This window comes from Parus major, chromosome 4 (assembly GCF_001522545.3).
Source record: "Parus major isolate Abel chromosome 4, Parus_major1.1, whole genome shotgun sequence".
Lineage (NCBI taxonomy): Eukaryota > Metazoa > Chordata > Aves > Passeriformes > Paridae > Parus > Parus major.
In genome coordinates this window covers 5,581,176-5,597,125 of record NC_031771.1, presented here as the reverse complement: position 1 = coordinate 5,597,125, position 15,950 = coordinate 5,581,176, and the positions used below count along the sequence as shown (strand labels likewise).

General features: G+C 42.1%; 2 protein-coding genes across 2 annotated transcripts in view; one reads left to right on the top strand and one right to left on the bottom strand.

The window, feature by feature from the left end:
* The first annotated feature begins 55 nt into the window (after positions 1–55).
* NUDT6 (nudix hydrolase 6) lies at positions 56–13,121 on the top strand. The gene is made up of 5 exons (XM_015623636.2): positions 56–215; positions 1,140–1,343; positions 6,044–6,099; positions 8,511–8,565; positions 11,564–13,121. Exons 1-5 carry the CDS (start codon positions 56–58, stop codon positions 11,950–11,952), a joined length of 864 nt encoding a protein of 287 aa, XP_015479122.1. The 3' UTR covers positions 11,953–13,121.
* Positions 12,273–15,950, bottom strand: part of FGF2 (fibroblast growth factor 2) — a 19,016-nt gene continuing 15,338 nt past the window's right edge. The window contains exon 3 of the mRNA XM_015624147.2: positions 12,273–12,621. Within this exon, the coding sequence (XP_015479633.1) occupies positions 12,436–12,621 (186 nt within the window). The 3' untranslated portion in view covers positions 12,273–12,435. The remainder of the gene's footprint in view (positions 12,622–15,950) is intronic.

The following is a 15,950-nucleotide window of genomic DNA, read 5'->3' as shown; positions in this document are numbered from 1 at the left end:
GGAGCAGAGGCCGGCGCCGCCCCGGGGGCGGCCGCTCCCCGCCCCGCTCAGCGCCATGGCGGGCCCGTGGCGGGCGCTGCGGAGGGCGCGGGGCTGGGTGGCCCTGGCGAGGCTGCGGGCGAGGCCGGACAAGTTCGGGGGGGTGAGCGTGGATCTGGGCGAGCTGCGCGGCTCCCCGCGGCTGGAGCGGGCCGCCTTCGGGCGGTGGCTGCGGGGCAAGTGCCGGGCGGGGGTCCCGAGTCCCGGGGCGGGCGGGGGGCGGCGGCGTGTGAGGGGCGGCGGAGGGCCCGCTAGGGGGCGCCCTCAGCCGCCGCCCTCCCCTCACGGACCCTGAGCCGCGGCCCGGAGGTGAAGGGCGCTGGCAGGAGGGAGCTGGGGGTCGTTCACAGAACCGTAGATTAATTAGGTTTGGAAAGGACCTCTGGAGATCATCCAGTCTGATCGCCCGGAGCAGGTGGCACAGGAGTGACAAATCACAGCAGGTGGGTTTGGAATGTCTCTAGAGAAGGAGACTCCGCGCACCCACTGTTCCAGTGCTCTGCCAGTCTTAGTGTGAAGTCGTTCCTCGTGTTGAGGTGAAACTTCAGGTGTTTTCAGTTTATGGCTATTGCTCCATGTCCCATTACTGAGCACAACTGAAAAGAGTCTGATATCATTCTCTTGGCACCCACCTTTGACATACTTGGATGGATGGATGTGGTCCCATCTGAGACTCATCTTCTCCAGGAAAACAGCTCCTGCAATCTCTCCTCATAGAGAGATAGTCCAGACCTCTTACCCTTTTTGTGGCCTCCACTGGACCACTCCACTAGTTCCTTAATCTTCCTTGTACTGAGGAGCCCAGAATGGGACACAGCACTCCAGAAGAGTAGTTTTCCCTGTTTCTCGTGGCAGACCCAAATGTAAAAGCCATCATTTTGCACGTGAACAACAAGTTGTTGCACATGAAATGTTGAGCTGGCAGCCCCTGAGACTGCTGGTGAGTTCCTCACACCAACAATAGCTTTACCCTGTGGTAAATAATGTGGAAAATACAGATTTTTGTACATTACTGACAGCTGTAGCACGTGGTGAAGTTCAAAACAGTGCAGATCAAGGGCAAAGGGATCCCTGACCCTCCTCACTTCCCTCTCTTGCAGAGTCAGTGTCTCAGTGGCGGGATGAAGGCCGTGTTGCTGTCTGGCTCCATGTCCCCATCCTCCAGAGCAGCCTTGTGGCAGTGGCTGCTTCCCAAGGCTTTGCTTTCCATCACGCTGAGCAGGGCTCATCCACCCTGACACTGTGGCTGGGAGAGGGGCCCAGCAGGCTGCCAGGCTTCGCCACACACCAGCTGGGGGTTGCAGGTGAGTTAGGGGAGCGGTTGCACCCTCAGAAAGTCTTGAAGGAGCCCTTGGGAGCCCATTCAGTAGGAATTGTTCCTCTGTACAACCAGCACGTGGAAACCAGCTGGCTCCTGCATTTTGGAATGAAAAACTAACCACCAAAGTAGAGAAGAAAGCACTTCTCTGCTCCGTGTGCTTAGTATGTGTATTTATCTAAGCTGTGTTCAAGTTAATGTCTGTAAATGGGGAAAACTTGACCCAACAGAGATTGTTGAGAAGCTAAAGCATCTATTAGCCTAAATTGCAATGGTCTGAAAGCTGATCTAAGCTGCCTAAGTGCCTAGGAGTCTTAAATCCAAACATATCTTTTACAAAAAAACCCAACAAATGCCATACTCTTACCCATCTAGACCTCCCACAACCACAGCTAGAAAGCTGTTCCATAACTGAGAAAATTTCCAAGGACTTAGACAAGACGGTTTCCCTTTTTTTTTTTTTTTAAATTTTTTCATATAGCACAGCACAAGGGACTGATAATAAGCCAGTATTAACAATAAGTGAAATTAGCTTCACCAAATTCCAGTGGTTGTGTTCTCTCACTCAGCAGAGTACCACAGCTAAGCCATTACTTATCCCATTGCTCAGTTATCTGTAATTGGGGATTTGGACCCCTCACGTGCTGGTTAAGGGTTACATTAACACACAGAAATTACTGGGGAGAGCAAATCTCTCCAGTTGCAGCCCTGACTTCTTTGTCCTTAGCTTGCAGAGACTCTGGGGAGTGTTACTTCTTGACTAAAAATCTAGTTAGGAGGAACTCACGAAAGATGGTTTGCTCTGTGTAGCAGCAGGTCAGGTGAAAGGAGGTTTGGGGAAAAAGACATCACTACTGGGAGTCTTCCGTTTCCAGGCCAGCAGAGGGCAGGGTGGATGCTGAAGGCGGCCTTGGAGGTTGTCAATGGGCATGTTGGAGCATGTTTTCCTGAGGTATGGAAACCTCACCATTAAAATATGTGGCATTAAAGTGGAGCGGGACAGAGCATTCTCCTCGCAAAAGCACGGGGTTACTCCTTGTGAGGAAATCTAAGTGAGAGAGAGGTTTTTCTGAAGTAGAACTTGCACAGCTGAAAGTGCTCCTTGAAAGGAAATCACGCAAGAGATTGTTGTTGTGACCCTGGTGGGCATCAGAAAGAACTATAAGAAAAATCATAACTCTGAAAAACTCGCAAATATTTAAAAATGTATTTTCAGAGCATAATTGTCAGCTGTGCAAGTACTTTGTACTACTTTGCACTCTGTAAGTAGGAATAGTCCTTAAAGAAAACTTTGGAAAGTGCAGGTATATGGATTTCATAATTTATTGTATGGATTTTAAAATGGCACAACATATAATGTATGTGTTCTTTGCTACCATTTTTCAAACCTGTATGCTTTTAGTCTTTATTGGGATTTTCTTTAAAGGACGTAAATACTCCAGGAAAGCATTCTAGGCAGCTGAAAGTGTGAAAAGTGTAAAATAATGATTGCTATGTGGGGTTTTTTTGTCCTTTGTTCTACTCACTGTCAGTGGATCTGGAACACATCCCAAAAATATGTGGATACCACCTGGTAGGTTTACTCCATTATCTTTCTACTTTAGGAGGGAGACCTGGGGTAGTGGAAAGGCTCCACTATATTTTTAATTCATTTTATTGAAATATTCAAGTATTTAAATACGGATATTGGGGACAGGGTCAAACACAAGGCTTTCTTTATTCCCTAACCAAATAGTATTTTAGGATATGTTGCAGTAAATAAAATCAATTTTCCGGTGAGAGTCCCCATTTCAAAGCCGTGGCCAGTCAGTAAAATGCGGGAGTCGGTCCCGTGAGGATCCTGAAAGTGGAAAGCAGAGATGTGGAGAGTGGTTGGCTGGCCAGCAGGAACCAGCACGGGAACAGGGAGCAGGTAGCGAGTCTCATTGCCAAGTAGACCAGCAGCTGGTTTTCCTCCTGTCTGGAGTTTTCCCACGCAGCAAACGCAGCACAGCCAGGGCTTGTGCCTCAGGACCAAGTGCAGCCAAGTGATGACAAAGGTGTGAATAAGCGGGGTCAGGTCATGTTTTAGCAGACTGGATAGAGAGTGGCCAAGCAGAGAGTAGCAAATGTTACTCATTGGGCTTGGCCATTATTGTTTAGAAATAGTGGAATATGTGATGTGTCTCCCAGCTAAGTTACTACATCCGTTTGTAGGCGGCAGGATTTTCCACATGTGCGAAGGTACAGAGGAGTCTCTGGTGTATGAAGTGATTAACGTGTTTTCAAAAAGCATTTCCAAAATTCTCCACCTCCGAGGAGGATGTGGCCTGCCATCCAGCAAGTGACGTGTTTGTAAACATGCCACGCAACAATGGCATGAGAGGACAAGCTGAGGAAGGAAAGTAAAAGGAGAGGAAGAAAAGTGAAAGGCATTTCCTTCCCCCTCATATGCTCTACAAGCTTTACAACACAGCTGTTATTTGCATTGCTACCACATTAATCCACCTGTTGAAACAAAGTCCTTGGAGTTGAAGGACTCCAGGAAGGAGAGCCTACACACACATAGGATTGTCAGCCTTGGCCAGTCCTGGTACTTAGGGAAGTTTGAAACCAGCAGCTGCTTTACTGTGACTTAAAAGTCATTCCCAAGGTGTTTCACAAATACCTGCTCCTGTCTGCTGATGCTTATACTGCAGGCAGTGGTGTCTGCACTCATTCTCTGCTTAACAAGTGCTTCTCAACACTGAAATCTTTGCATGCATTTTTACATCAGTCATAAATAAAACAGGTGGGGTAAAGATACTTTTCTCCTCTGTTACTCATAATCTGGAGTTATCAGAGGGATTCTTTTTTAAATGCTTTATAAAATGCTTTTCTTGCCTGTTTCCCAAAAGAGAACATTGAAAAACTAAGTGGTATTGTAATAGTGATTACCTGGTTGGGTAAAGTATAAACCTTTCCAGAAAGTCATCCTGGCATTGGATGATTTAAACCTCCACATTTGTAGCAGGAGGGAGAGTTTTAAAAACCACAATTCAGGGCAGTCAAGCTCTAATCTCACTGATGCCAACCAGGTGTGGCCCAGTGAGGGAACATGACACCAGGCAGCAAATCCTGTTAGTGTGTTTTCTTCCCTCTTGCTCTGCATTTAGGTGTCCCCTAGCAGATATTCTGATTACCTCACTGGGAATTTCACTGCCAAAAATTACATTCACAGGCTTCAGTTTCAGGGGGACAGAGGAGAGCAAACACACTTTCTGTTAGATTCAAACAGCAGTTTCCTGCCTTCATCAGCCTTCCCTGGCCTCAGCAAACGCTTTGGCTGAGAAATGGCTTTTTCTAGAAAACAAATCCTCTAATCACAAAGTTCCTTCTGCTTTCCTTTTGTTACCTCCTTTAATCATTACAGTAGTTGGACTTGGACACTGCTAAATATTTACAGGAGGAATGAAATCATAAAGTCACAAGCCACAGGGAGGCAGATACGTGACTACCCTCTTAAAGCACGTCCTTTGACATATCTTGAAGGAAGACTGGTACTTCATCTTTGAAATATTCTCCTACACACAACTCCGCCATGTATTATTAAAAAACAGGATGTTTTTAGCTGGACACTCATTCCTTAATAATTCCTTCCTTTGGGCATACTTCCCCATAGCATTTTAAATGCACATGTCATCACAGATGTGCCTGTATCCTCTTCCTCCTGCTGTAAAATGACATCAGCATTTTGTTACAGTTAACCTCTAATTTGAAAGCCATGCATGAGTGATGTGGAAAAGATCCTGGTAAGTTGCACCACAGCACTCATCCTGCTCACCACAGCGCTCTTTAAAATCTGAGAAAAAATACCTGCTTTAAAGGAAGGACATTTTTAAAGTATGAGCAGTGATTATGACATAATTAAACATGAAAGCACTTGGGTTCCAGAAAGTAGGAAAACTTGTAATCTGTGGGAGAAAGTCACGGGCTGAGCATGAGGGCATAAGGAAAAGCTGCACTTCTCAGACAGGTTTTTTCATCAAGGTTTTTTGTCACTTCTCCACTTGGAAGCAACCCTGTTTGATTGAGACGTTGACCCAGATTATGGTGCAGTTCCTGTCATGAGTTGTTAGCTGGGTAGTGCCAGTTCAGAGACAGTCACACAGCTGAATATTATCTGTGCAGTCAGCCCAGAGTACTAAACCTGGTGTTATTAACCCAAAACCACTCAAACCTTCACTGCAGCAGGTGGGGGCGTTGTCATGAATTTCACAAAAACTTGAAAAAGAAATGTGAAATTTGAAAAAGAGAAAAATTTGTCCCTGTTAAGGGTGACTTCTGAGCCAGTCACTGGAAAATTCCCTGTTATTTGAGGAAGATTACAGGCACGTCTCTGCTGAAGCGAGTGGCTTCGGATTGTTTGGGTAACCTCTTGATCTTGCATTCTTTAGTTCTGATACTAACACAAGCAAGTTTTTCTTTTCATTTCTAGTCTAATCTGGAACTTAAATGTTGCAATTATTTATCTTGGTATTGCCAACTTTGAATTTTTATATGGGATACTTAACCTTTTTCTGATACTTTGTTGTGCATCTGTTTTCCACTGACAAACCGCTTTGTGATTCATCCATACAAACCTTGCTAACTGTACATTAGGGGTTTGTTATGCTTTATTGAACATTGTCCAACACCACATCTTTTTCAATGTTCTTTCTATACCAGGTGCTGTTCTAGATGAAAGCACTGGAAAGGTGTTGGTTGTACAAGACAGAAATAAGGTATGTTTGTTGAAGGATTATAAAACAGAGAAGTTCATTTAGATAAGCCTATTTTGTAGTATAAAACAAAAATGTATGTTTATTCCAGTCCAAAATTGTTCCAACATTGAAAGTTACTTCCTTTTGCAAGTGTCTTAAACACATATATCAACAAATCACTGAATTCCATATTAAGGGAAAAAAAACCAAAAAACTCTGAAAATCAACAGCTTTGTTATAACTGCAGATTGATTCAGCAGAACTAAAGTGTTCTTCCTGCTTGGAGCTTTCTGTTTTCTCCTGTAACTGACCCAGGAGTCCATCATCTCATATTTGGACGCATGCAGACCTCTGAAAAATCCCCATGGCTTGAAACAGATTTTGAGAGGATACCAATTTGGTTTGGTTTCCAGAATTCCAGGCGTACCTGTGGCTTTAAACAAGCAGTAGCATGGTTAGCCATGACCTGGAGACCACCTTGGTCCAGCAGGTGTAAAGATCTTGAATTCCTCGCTCACGGAAGCGCCCACCCTCACTACAGTGGATGCCAGACCAGAGCAGGGCTGTGGTGAGGGTGGCTCCTGTGATGTGGCCTGAGGTCACTCCATCCATCACTGAAATGTCTTACAGCCCCTAGCAGGCTAACCCAGGTTTGAACTCAGCTGCTGCAGAAAGCTCTCCAGCTCACTGGCAGCTGCCTGTGCTACTCCATTCAAGGGATATTTAGCCTCTATGGTGCTTCCATTTGCAAGTTAAAGTGTTTCGTGTTAAAACTGCACAAATTAACTCTCTAAGAGAGTGAGATTAATGCAGTTTTAACATAAAACAATCAGAACTTAGCTAGGTAGACTGAAATACACTTGGATGCATAATTTTCATTTTATACACAGTTGAAACTGTGTCAGAATCTCACTGGCTGCATTTTCCTGTCTTTCCTGAAATAGCTACTAAGACTTTTCTCCTCAGGACCCAAAACATCACTTCATTAGGACCCACAACACAATTAATGAGCTTCAGTGAGAGAGTGCTTTTATAGGCAGGTTCAATTATACCACACTGAGTTTGTAACACAAAAGACATTCTTCCTCTGAACTTATTTCCTGTAATTGAAAATGTTTATTTTTCATTTCTGTGTTTTATATTTTTACTTAAAATAGAGTAAAATATCGAAGACTTTCAGGCTTTCATTCAGCAATTGCCAATTAAAGCATAAACCTACATCTCATGCTGTAGACTCCAAAAGTGGTTCCAGCTCCAGAGAGTCTCCAAGGACAGAACAGCACATTGTAAACATTAGAAACATGACATTAATTTACCCTTTTATACACAAAAATATAAATGTGCATGCTTACCTTTTAGTAAATATTTTAAGCAGATATCAGGGTAAAAAAAATGAATAAATTAACAGCTGTTGGAATTTTAAGAGCTGTTTGGGTTTAATTGTGACAGGACAATTCCACAGCACACAAAGATTTCCAGGAACTAAAAGTAAATCTGAAAGCCAATAGACAAATATATGTATTTTCCATCTGCACTATTTTTAATCTATTACTTTAAATTCCTATCCAAGCCCTTTAAGAATGCCCAGGAAAAAAAAATAATTTCCAATGTAGTCATTAGGGTTTCAAATCACTGGAAAGCACACAGCTTCCCTGCTACGCTGCAGAGACAAAAAAAGCTTTTTTTGGGCCAGTGTGCCTTTTTACTGCAGTTATTTCTAAGAGAAGGGTAACTTCTTCTTACATAAACTTTCAACAAGGAAAGAAATAGAAAGTACATAGAAGTAAAGGTAAAACCTACAAATCTTTGTGCCCTTGCAAGAGGTGCAGGGACTGGGACTCCTTTAGCAGTGTGAGTAACAACACCAAGCCTGCACTTCATGTTTTAATACTGAACTTTATTGCATTTCAATAAATGTTTCTATACATAAACCACACACAAGCCCTCATTTCTTGTATTCCATGAAAATGACAAGTTACATTAAATGATCATTACAGACACATCTTAAAGCCAGTGCAGTATAGAACAGTACAATCATAATACCTGTTTGTAAGATTAAATATATATACATTTTTAAAAGCCAAAACAATGGAAGTGGAATACATTAGTGATTAAATATAAGATTATATAGTCTATAGCAGCTTTTTTTTTTTAATATTCAACTACTCTATCTAGCAGCAACATTGTCTAATGACTGTTGGACAGTTTGTATTTTCAATCAGCAGGTGTTTTGTTCCAATAGTTCATACAGACTGTAGCCATCTCTGATCATCACATCAGCAGGAACAAACAAGTTCCTACTTACTGATATTTGTAAAATAATAATACTACTGCAACTTCAACAAAAAAGTTATGTGTCAATTGTCTCTTTTGTATTAAAGAGTGCAGCACAGGCTGACTGTTTCATTAATGGATTTTTTCCCCCAATACAGACTATAAATGCATGGAAATTTCCAGGAGGTCTGTCTAATCCAGGAGAAGACATTGGTAAGTTCTATGAGAACAGGTCAGCCATCAACTGAACTATAAACACATGAACACCGCTGAAATACAGCCTGACCTTTGTCACTCCTCTGATGGATTGTTTCCTTCAATTAATGGTGAATAGATGCAGTGACACAGTCCTGGGACCCTAATGGTAACAGGGTAGCATGTTCAGGACAAAGAAGTTTTGTGTTTGTAACATTTACTCTTTTCCACACTTTTCTTTTGAGTGCTTGAGGCCAGCTAAGTTTTTGTAGGCTGGTCAGATATGCTGCAATATGAGCCAGAAGTGCAGAGGATTAAAGTAATCCATATATAGCCCAAATAAAACTGAAACAGGGAGCTCTCAGCTCACACTGGAGTCCAGGGCAGTGACCTCAGGAATGGACTGAGCAAAAATTTCCAACTCTCCCTTTTTATGCGCAAAACAGAAATAAATGCACTTGCTTCCTTCCACCCCCTGCACTTGATTAGCTGGGACCAAGAGCTCCTTGGCACAGAACCAGGGTGAAGTGCAGGGCCTCAGTCCTGGGGGCACATATTCCCAACAGAGACATGAGGCACTCCTGTGGTAGGAAACAGTGCTGGTTTGAGGACTCATTTCTCTCCAACACAGCACAACTGGTAAACACTGCTTGCAGTTTATCTTCACAGGTGAATGAATGAACAAGGATGTTTATGGAGAGAGAGAAAATCTGACTTTTTTCTCCTTGTATCTCAGCCATTAAAATCATGATCCGTAGGCTGGTTACTTCGTAAGCCCAGGTTTCCTGGCTGTTCCATACCTTAGAAATACCTACTTTAGCAGTCTCCCTACAACAGTGTGTGGTAGGGCTGTAATCCAGTTATTATTTCAATTCATGAAGAAAGTTTCTGCTTGTCAGCATATGGCTGAGTTTAGTTTTTATAACTCATGAGTCATTTTTTTAAATCTTTCTGTCAAACCTGGTAATCGAAATCAAAAATATTTGCTGTATAATGCAATGGAACATGGTGAAATGGATCCATGTTTTCAAAAGAATCCCAAATGCCATGGCTGTTGTCTAGCCAGGCTCCTCCTCAATTCTAGTGCCAGCAGCAGCAGGACTTTTGTACTTGAGGGAACCACAAATGACCAGCACTGGTGTTCCAGTGGGATTCCCCAGAATGATACTGCTACTGAGCACAACAGCAGCCATCCCTCACTTAACAGGTGAGACTACAGCTGGAGCCTGGACTCAAAACCACCCAGGAGAAGAATCTCTTACAACTTCCCTCCTGCCACTTCTAAACTTCAGAATAATAAAAGTTACTATTCTCTGCATCACAGCTTATATTACAAGAAGATATAAATTAGTGAAGCATAAAATATAACAGAGCCTAATTTTCCTTTCTCATTCTTACATCAAACCTTAAAAACACAAGTCAGTCAAGGGACTAAATTTCAAATTACAATTAAAAATTGCTATTACAATGCTTAAAATCCTTTGGTTACATGAAGTGACAACATGCATGGCTGCCTACTTAAATGAGTGCCAACTGACTCCTGCAAGTGACACCAAGAGTTTCACAATTCAGATTAAGCAAAGTGCACACATTTTTGTATCTGAGTATTTCTGAAACTCCAGCCCTAGTGTTTCTTCTAGTTTAACTGTCATTGGATATTTATATGTACACACACACATTTAAATAAAAGGGAAACAAAACAGCACTTCATCTAAAAGCAAAGCTCAAAGCTTAAATGAAATCCCTCATTACTGCAATTTTCTTAACTACAGCCTGCCTCAGCATTCCTCATGATCTCAGTTTACTTCCATGTAACACAGCCCCTTCCTTGCCCACTAACAAAAAAACCTGCAGGGAGTTAAAATTTCCAATATCTAAAATCACCCCTGAAGTGTGTTTTGTTCCCCTCTGACTTGGCAAGATGCAAACTTGCATAGGATGGTGAATCTCTACGAGTCTTTTAAAATGCATTTGCTTTTGGAAGCAAGTCAGCACACATTCCTTATTGAAGATGAACTAACAGGAGCAGATAGCATTGCACAAGAGTTCTGTACATTGACCACTCAGAACAGACACAACCAGGAGGTTACATTAATTTGGGAAAAGACAGTATTTAACCCATCAGTAGTTACCCCAGGCAAGTTGGATTTGACTTGACTACGATGAAATTGCAGACTTTGGAGAAATGAGTGGAATATTAAAAAACTTCTTTGGGGCTCTTGAATTTGTTACTGAAGAGAAAAATCTTCTCTCTGGAGGAGTTGTGGATGGATGGGTGGTTCTCTGGCTGTAACTACAGCACACAGACCCTGCAGACCCTTCAACTTCCTGCTGCGTTTGTGGTGAGGAATGTTAGCACTGACCTCACTCTGGCTGGGGCACACAGAATGCACACATGCAGCACAGATGCAGCAGAGGTGCAACATGCTCGCAGCATGTTTCCTGCAAGAACGGGCTCTGTGTTGCACTGGTGCTGTGGCGTATTTGAAATGTCACCAGACTCTAAAGGTACATCTTGAAAAGGACCTGGCACCAACTTTCACTTTCTAAAAAGAGTTTTACCCATTTTGTTACCCCTTGGGGTGAGGTGCAGAGAAACTGATCTGATCAAGAGAGCTGACATCAGTACAGGTGCAGGTGCACAGAGTCTGAACCTGAGACTGGGCAGGGGCAAGGAGAGGGATGGAGATCCAAAGGACTGCAAAGACAGTGCAGTGCTTGAATTAACAGATCAGTGGAGCCAGCAGCCATCAGTGTCCATTACAAACCACACCCTGTACAGCATTACCAAAGTAATTCTGTAGGATATACACAGGAACAACACACAGTAATTACTTTTGTTTGGGGGCCAAAAAAATTAGCTTATCCTTGTGTTGGAAAAACAGACTTACGTTCTGAAAACCTTATGAAGCAGAACAGAGAACACGCTGAGTAAGAGGCTTTCTACCTTTCCAGAAGGTTTAAGGAGTGCTAAATTACTCTCAGACGTACTGTGAGGATTGCTCTTTCCACCCAGGAGACACAGCAGTTCGAGAGGTTTTTGAAGAGACTGGCATCAAGTCAGAGTTCAAGTCCATCCTAAGCATCAGGCAGCAACACGAACACCCCGGAGCCTTCGGGAAGTCAGACATGTACATCATCTGCCGCATGCAGCCCTCCTCCTTCCACATCAGCTTCTGCCAGCATGAGTGCCTCCGGTGTGAGTGGATGGACCTGGAGGAGCTGGCCAGGACAGAAAACACCACACCCATCACCAGCAACGTGGCCAAGCTCTTACTGTTCGGGTACCGGGAAGGGTTTGATAGGATTGACATAACCATGAGGGAGTTCCCAGCTGTCTACACAGGCCTGTTCTATAAACTCTACCACAGGGAGCTGCCCGAGTCCTACAGAAACATGACGTGAGAGCAATACATTTCACATTTCCTTATAGTAATAATTTAGAGTTATTATTGCAGTGTTGCAGATTACAGTTATCTGTGGACTTCTTTCTAGGTAATTATTAGATTGTAATTGTTCTCTAATAAGCTAAGATATAAATTATTTTTAAAGGTAATTATTGCTATGAGTGTGCATCAGGTTTGTTCTCCTCTACTCCATAAAGCAAGCACAAGGTAAATAAAATACATAAGTACCTAGAAGAAAACAGAAGTGTTACTGATCCTGAAAATATATTCTGCAAGTCATTTTATCTCACACACACTGGCACGATAGGTTTAAAGAGCAATGTAAAAACAGTATGAAACATTAATGATTCAATCTGGTATCTGCAAAAGTAGTTATAATATCAGCAAATAATTGCTTATATTTGGCTACTTCAGAGAGGAGAAGGAAAGGCGACATCTTTAGTGCTGGTGTGGCACTGGTGCTCAGAATCTGCCATGGAAGTCAGCTTTTAGCAGACATGGGAAGGAAAAGGATAGCTTTCTGTCCAGGTCCAGTTTTTGGTCCAGGTTTGTACTGTCCAGTTCTTTTTAGTGCCACGTACCAATCCGAGTATTTCCGTGAGCGGTAAGTGTTGTAGTTATTGGATTCCAAACGCTCAAAAAAGAAACATTCTTCTGTTGCGTATTTCTAAAAGGGAAAAGAGAAAGAATTACTGGTGTAGCACCACAAATCAATTCTTCACATTCAGGGGACTAACTTAGCAAGAATGTGAACAGTACCTTGGCTTTAAAGAAATAGAGAATGACTGTTTCACGACTGAAGAAATTGTGAATTTATTGATTTATTGTGAAAATGTTGTTAAAAGCACCTACAAGAAGAGGTTTTTACCTATGGTTCATTTATTGTCTCTAACACAGACCAAGCAGCTTTTACTTTGCTTTTACTGTGTAATTCTTTGTTCTGATAAAAAAATGTATAAAGAAGCCTTTAAGAACCAAAACTTTAAGCAGAGTGTAGACAATTCAGTACAATTGCCCAAGCTGGAAATTCAGGCACATCAATAAAGGCTGAAAAAAGAAAAGTCCTTATTCCTTCCCAAAGTATACGTGACACCAGTGCTTTCCTACAGTACGTTGTCAATGTAAACATTTTGACATAAACCCCAGCATTTAGGTGACAAATGACAACTCAGGCTTCATGAACTATGTATTCCTTTACATCTTCCAGAGGTAACATTTCAGGAGCTGTACTGCTGTCCAACAAGAGCAGGATGCCAGCCACTGACTGCACTGTCAATCTCAGCACCTGGAAAAACCCTGGATATCTGTGATTTTTTCCTTTCAAACACACTTCAGTCCAGGCTGCATCCAGAGGGTCGTTCTGGCAGTATAATCTTTCACAGCACCTCATGAAACACCTGAACTCTGCTCAGACTAAATGCAGGTTATTCTCACAAACATTCTTTGCGCACAGTTTGAATCCATAACATCAAAAGACAAGAATTTCCCTTCGAGTCAAGTCCTTGAAGTCTGGCAAAATCTCGCTGATCGCAGTGAAACCACACAAACACGACAGAATGAACAGGTCATATCCTTAAATAACAAATTATTTACCAGAAAAAAAAAAAGTTAGTCAAAATTCGTCCTTTCATGAGAAGTTTGGGAAATTTCTTCGTTAAATGAAATAATCACATTTCATTCCATAAAATGAAAGTATTTCATTCTTATAATTAAACTGGAAAGTCAAAATAAACTGTATCAGATGGGAAATGTTTCTGGTTTTCCATCGAAAAATCTCATGGAACAGATGCATTTCTGCACAGGTATTTTCAGTTAAAAGTGCATTTTCCAAGGGGAAATTTTCACTATCTGCATTCACAACCAGGCATTTCCTCCAGTGCTAGGGATCACATCTCCCCCATGACTGAGCCTGATAGTAAAGAGCATGAAAATGATCAATGAAAAGCTGCATCATCCAGATTTCCAGACAAGAACACAGCCCACTGCACCCCCACACAGATCATCAGGGTGAGCAGTGGTCCACGGGCTGTAAATCATCCTGCAAAGCCCAGCTCAGAACAAACCCTGCAGCATGTCTCAACAAGTAATTACAAAAACATCCAACAAGATGAAAAACAGGCCTGAAGAAAAATTTGCAAATGTATTTCTGAAAATGTTAATTTATTTGTAAAACAAAGACACTGCAAATTGATCCTGGACGCTGAAAAGTAATTAAAGAACCCCAGACATTAAAAAGGACAAGTACTTGAGTGACTGATGGATTAGAGGACTAAATTATGTATTTAAGAATTAAAGTTCCATAAAGTTTTAAAAGAAATTTCAGCAGTGTTTCATCATGTGCAATTTACCACAGACATTTCCCCTGTACGCTCTTTGCGAGCTCTCGTGAAACACAGCCCTGCTCTAACTGAACAAGGGACGCTGGCAATTAGAAACAGTTTCTTGAATGTATTTAGAGGCAGAAAATGCTAAAGGCACAGCCAGCCACAGACTGCTGGAAGTCACAGCGCAGAAATCCACATGGAAAAACATTGCCAGTGCTACAGAAAACAGCCATGAAATTGCAGCAGCATTTGTTAGGCTGGTTGGAGGAAAAACGTTTTAAAAGACTAGAGAGTTTCCAACTCTGAATAACAGCAATGTTGTATGCAGCAAACACGATTCAAGGAATACCCATTTCCAGAAACAACACCAAAGGAAAAAAAAGAGTTTTACAAGCTCAAGTAGAAGCAAAAAGTGACCCAATTTTACATATTCTGAGAGAGCAGTTCCAAGTGACTGGACGATACTTTCCAAGCGTTTCGCTTTATAGGAACTCAGCAATTGGAATTGCTGCAGGGGAAGCACGTTCTACAACCAAACCCACCATGCAGCAGCAGGTCAGAAATCCCAAATATAAACACTGCCCTGTGTTTCTGTTTATCATTTTACAAATAGTTCTCAACACCCTATTTTGACCGTTCCCCATCGCTCAGGGTACGAAGTGCGATTAGAATGGGAAGCTGAATGCCACCGCACCAGCACCACAGGAAATTCCCAATTATCCTTAACTCAAGAATAGCACAGTGGACAACTCCTCACATTTTCTTCAACTGAGCTGTCACACAGTATCCGAGTAACTTGAAGCAGGTTCTTTAACTGCATTCCCGAGCCCACACAAAACTCCCTGGAGCCAGAACTGTGGAGTGCCCTGGGGAGCCCTGCTCCTGTGAAACTATTTTCAGTCTCATTTCATGGAGGCAGAGGAGGGGAATCAGAAATAATTTCTGCAGCCCCTGTCAGGGCTCCTTCATTAGCTGCAGTTCAGCCAGGGTGAGGAATGCACATTCTTAGCCCCAGGGATGCAGGGGACTTGCACAGAGGCTGAATGGGGCTGTGTGAATACACAAAGCACCAGGGACTCTTGCAAACCAAAATTCTGGTAGGGTAGGTGCCCTGCAGAGGTGCTTCAGCAGGCACTAAAGGATATAAATGCGGATGAGGGAATTACAGTGCCTAGGTCTCATAAGAAAAATTAATTTAACTGCAGTTCTTAAAGCAAGATTTATCATCTGGCTCTGAGAGATATTAACTCTCAGAGTCTGCTGTGTGCACTGGCTTTAAAACAGGGTTAAAAATTCAGCTGGTACCAGAACCACACAAGAGTTTAAACTAAAACTAGTCTTACTAGAGAGCAGCTTAATTTACCCACATTTATATAACTTTTAAAATTTTATCATCATATTTTCAAAAATATTTTTCTTGCTAGTTTTCTAGTTAGGAAGTAGAAGTGCCCAAAAAAAAAACCAAACAAAACCTTGATTCTCTACAAAGAGAAAAATGAGAAAATAATTTACACAGATTAGTACCATGAAGGTAATTTTTTAAAAGAAATTTGCTTTACTTTCCACTTCAAAAAGGTCTTTTAAAATTGCTTTATGTGAAAGTAAGTGAAAGAGAAAAAATTACTCCTGAGGGTAAAAAGGCAGACGCTTTATTCTTCATTTGTTTTTATAA

Bases quoted from the DNA above. Each gene is read 5' to 3' on its own strand.
- NUDT6 (XM_015623636.2), top strand. From the start codon at position 56: ATGGCGGGCCCGTGGCGGGCGCTGCGGAGGGCGCGGGGCTGGGTGGCC. The intron at 1,344-6,043 runs GTGAGTTAGGGG...TTTCTATACCAG, and splicing joins ACACCAGCTGGGGGTTGCAG to GTGCTGTTCTAGATGAAAGC. The intron at 8,566-11,563 runs GTAAGTTCTATG...CTTTCCACCCAG, and splicing joins TAATCCAGGAGAAGACATTG to GAGACACAGCAGTTCGAGAG.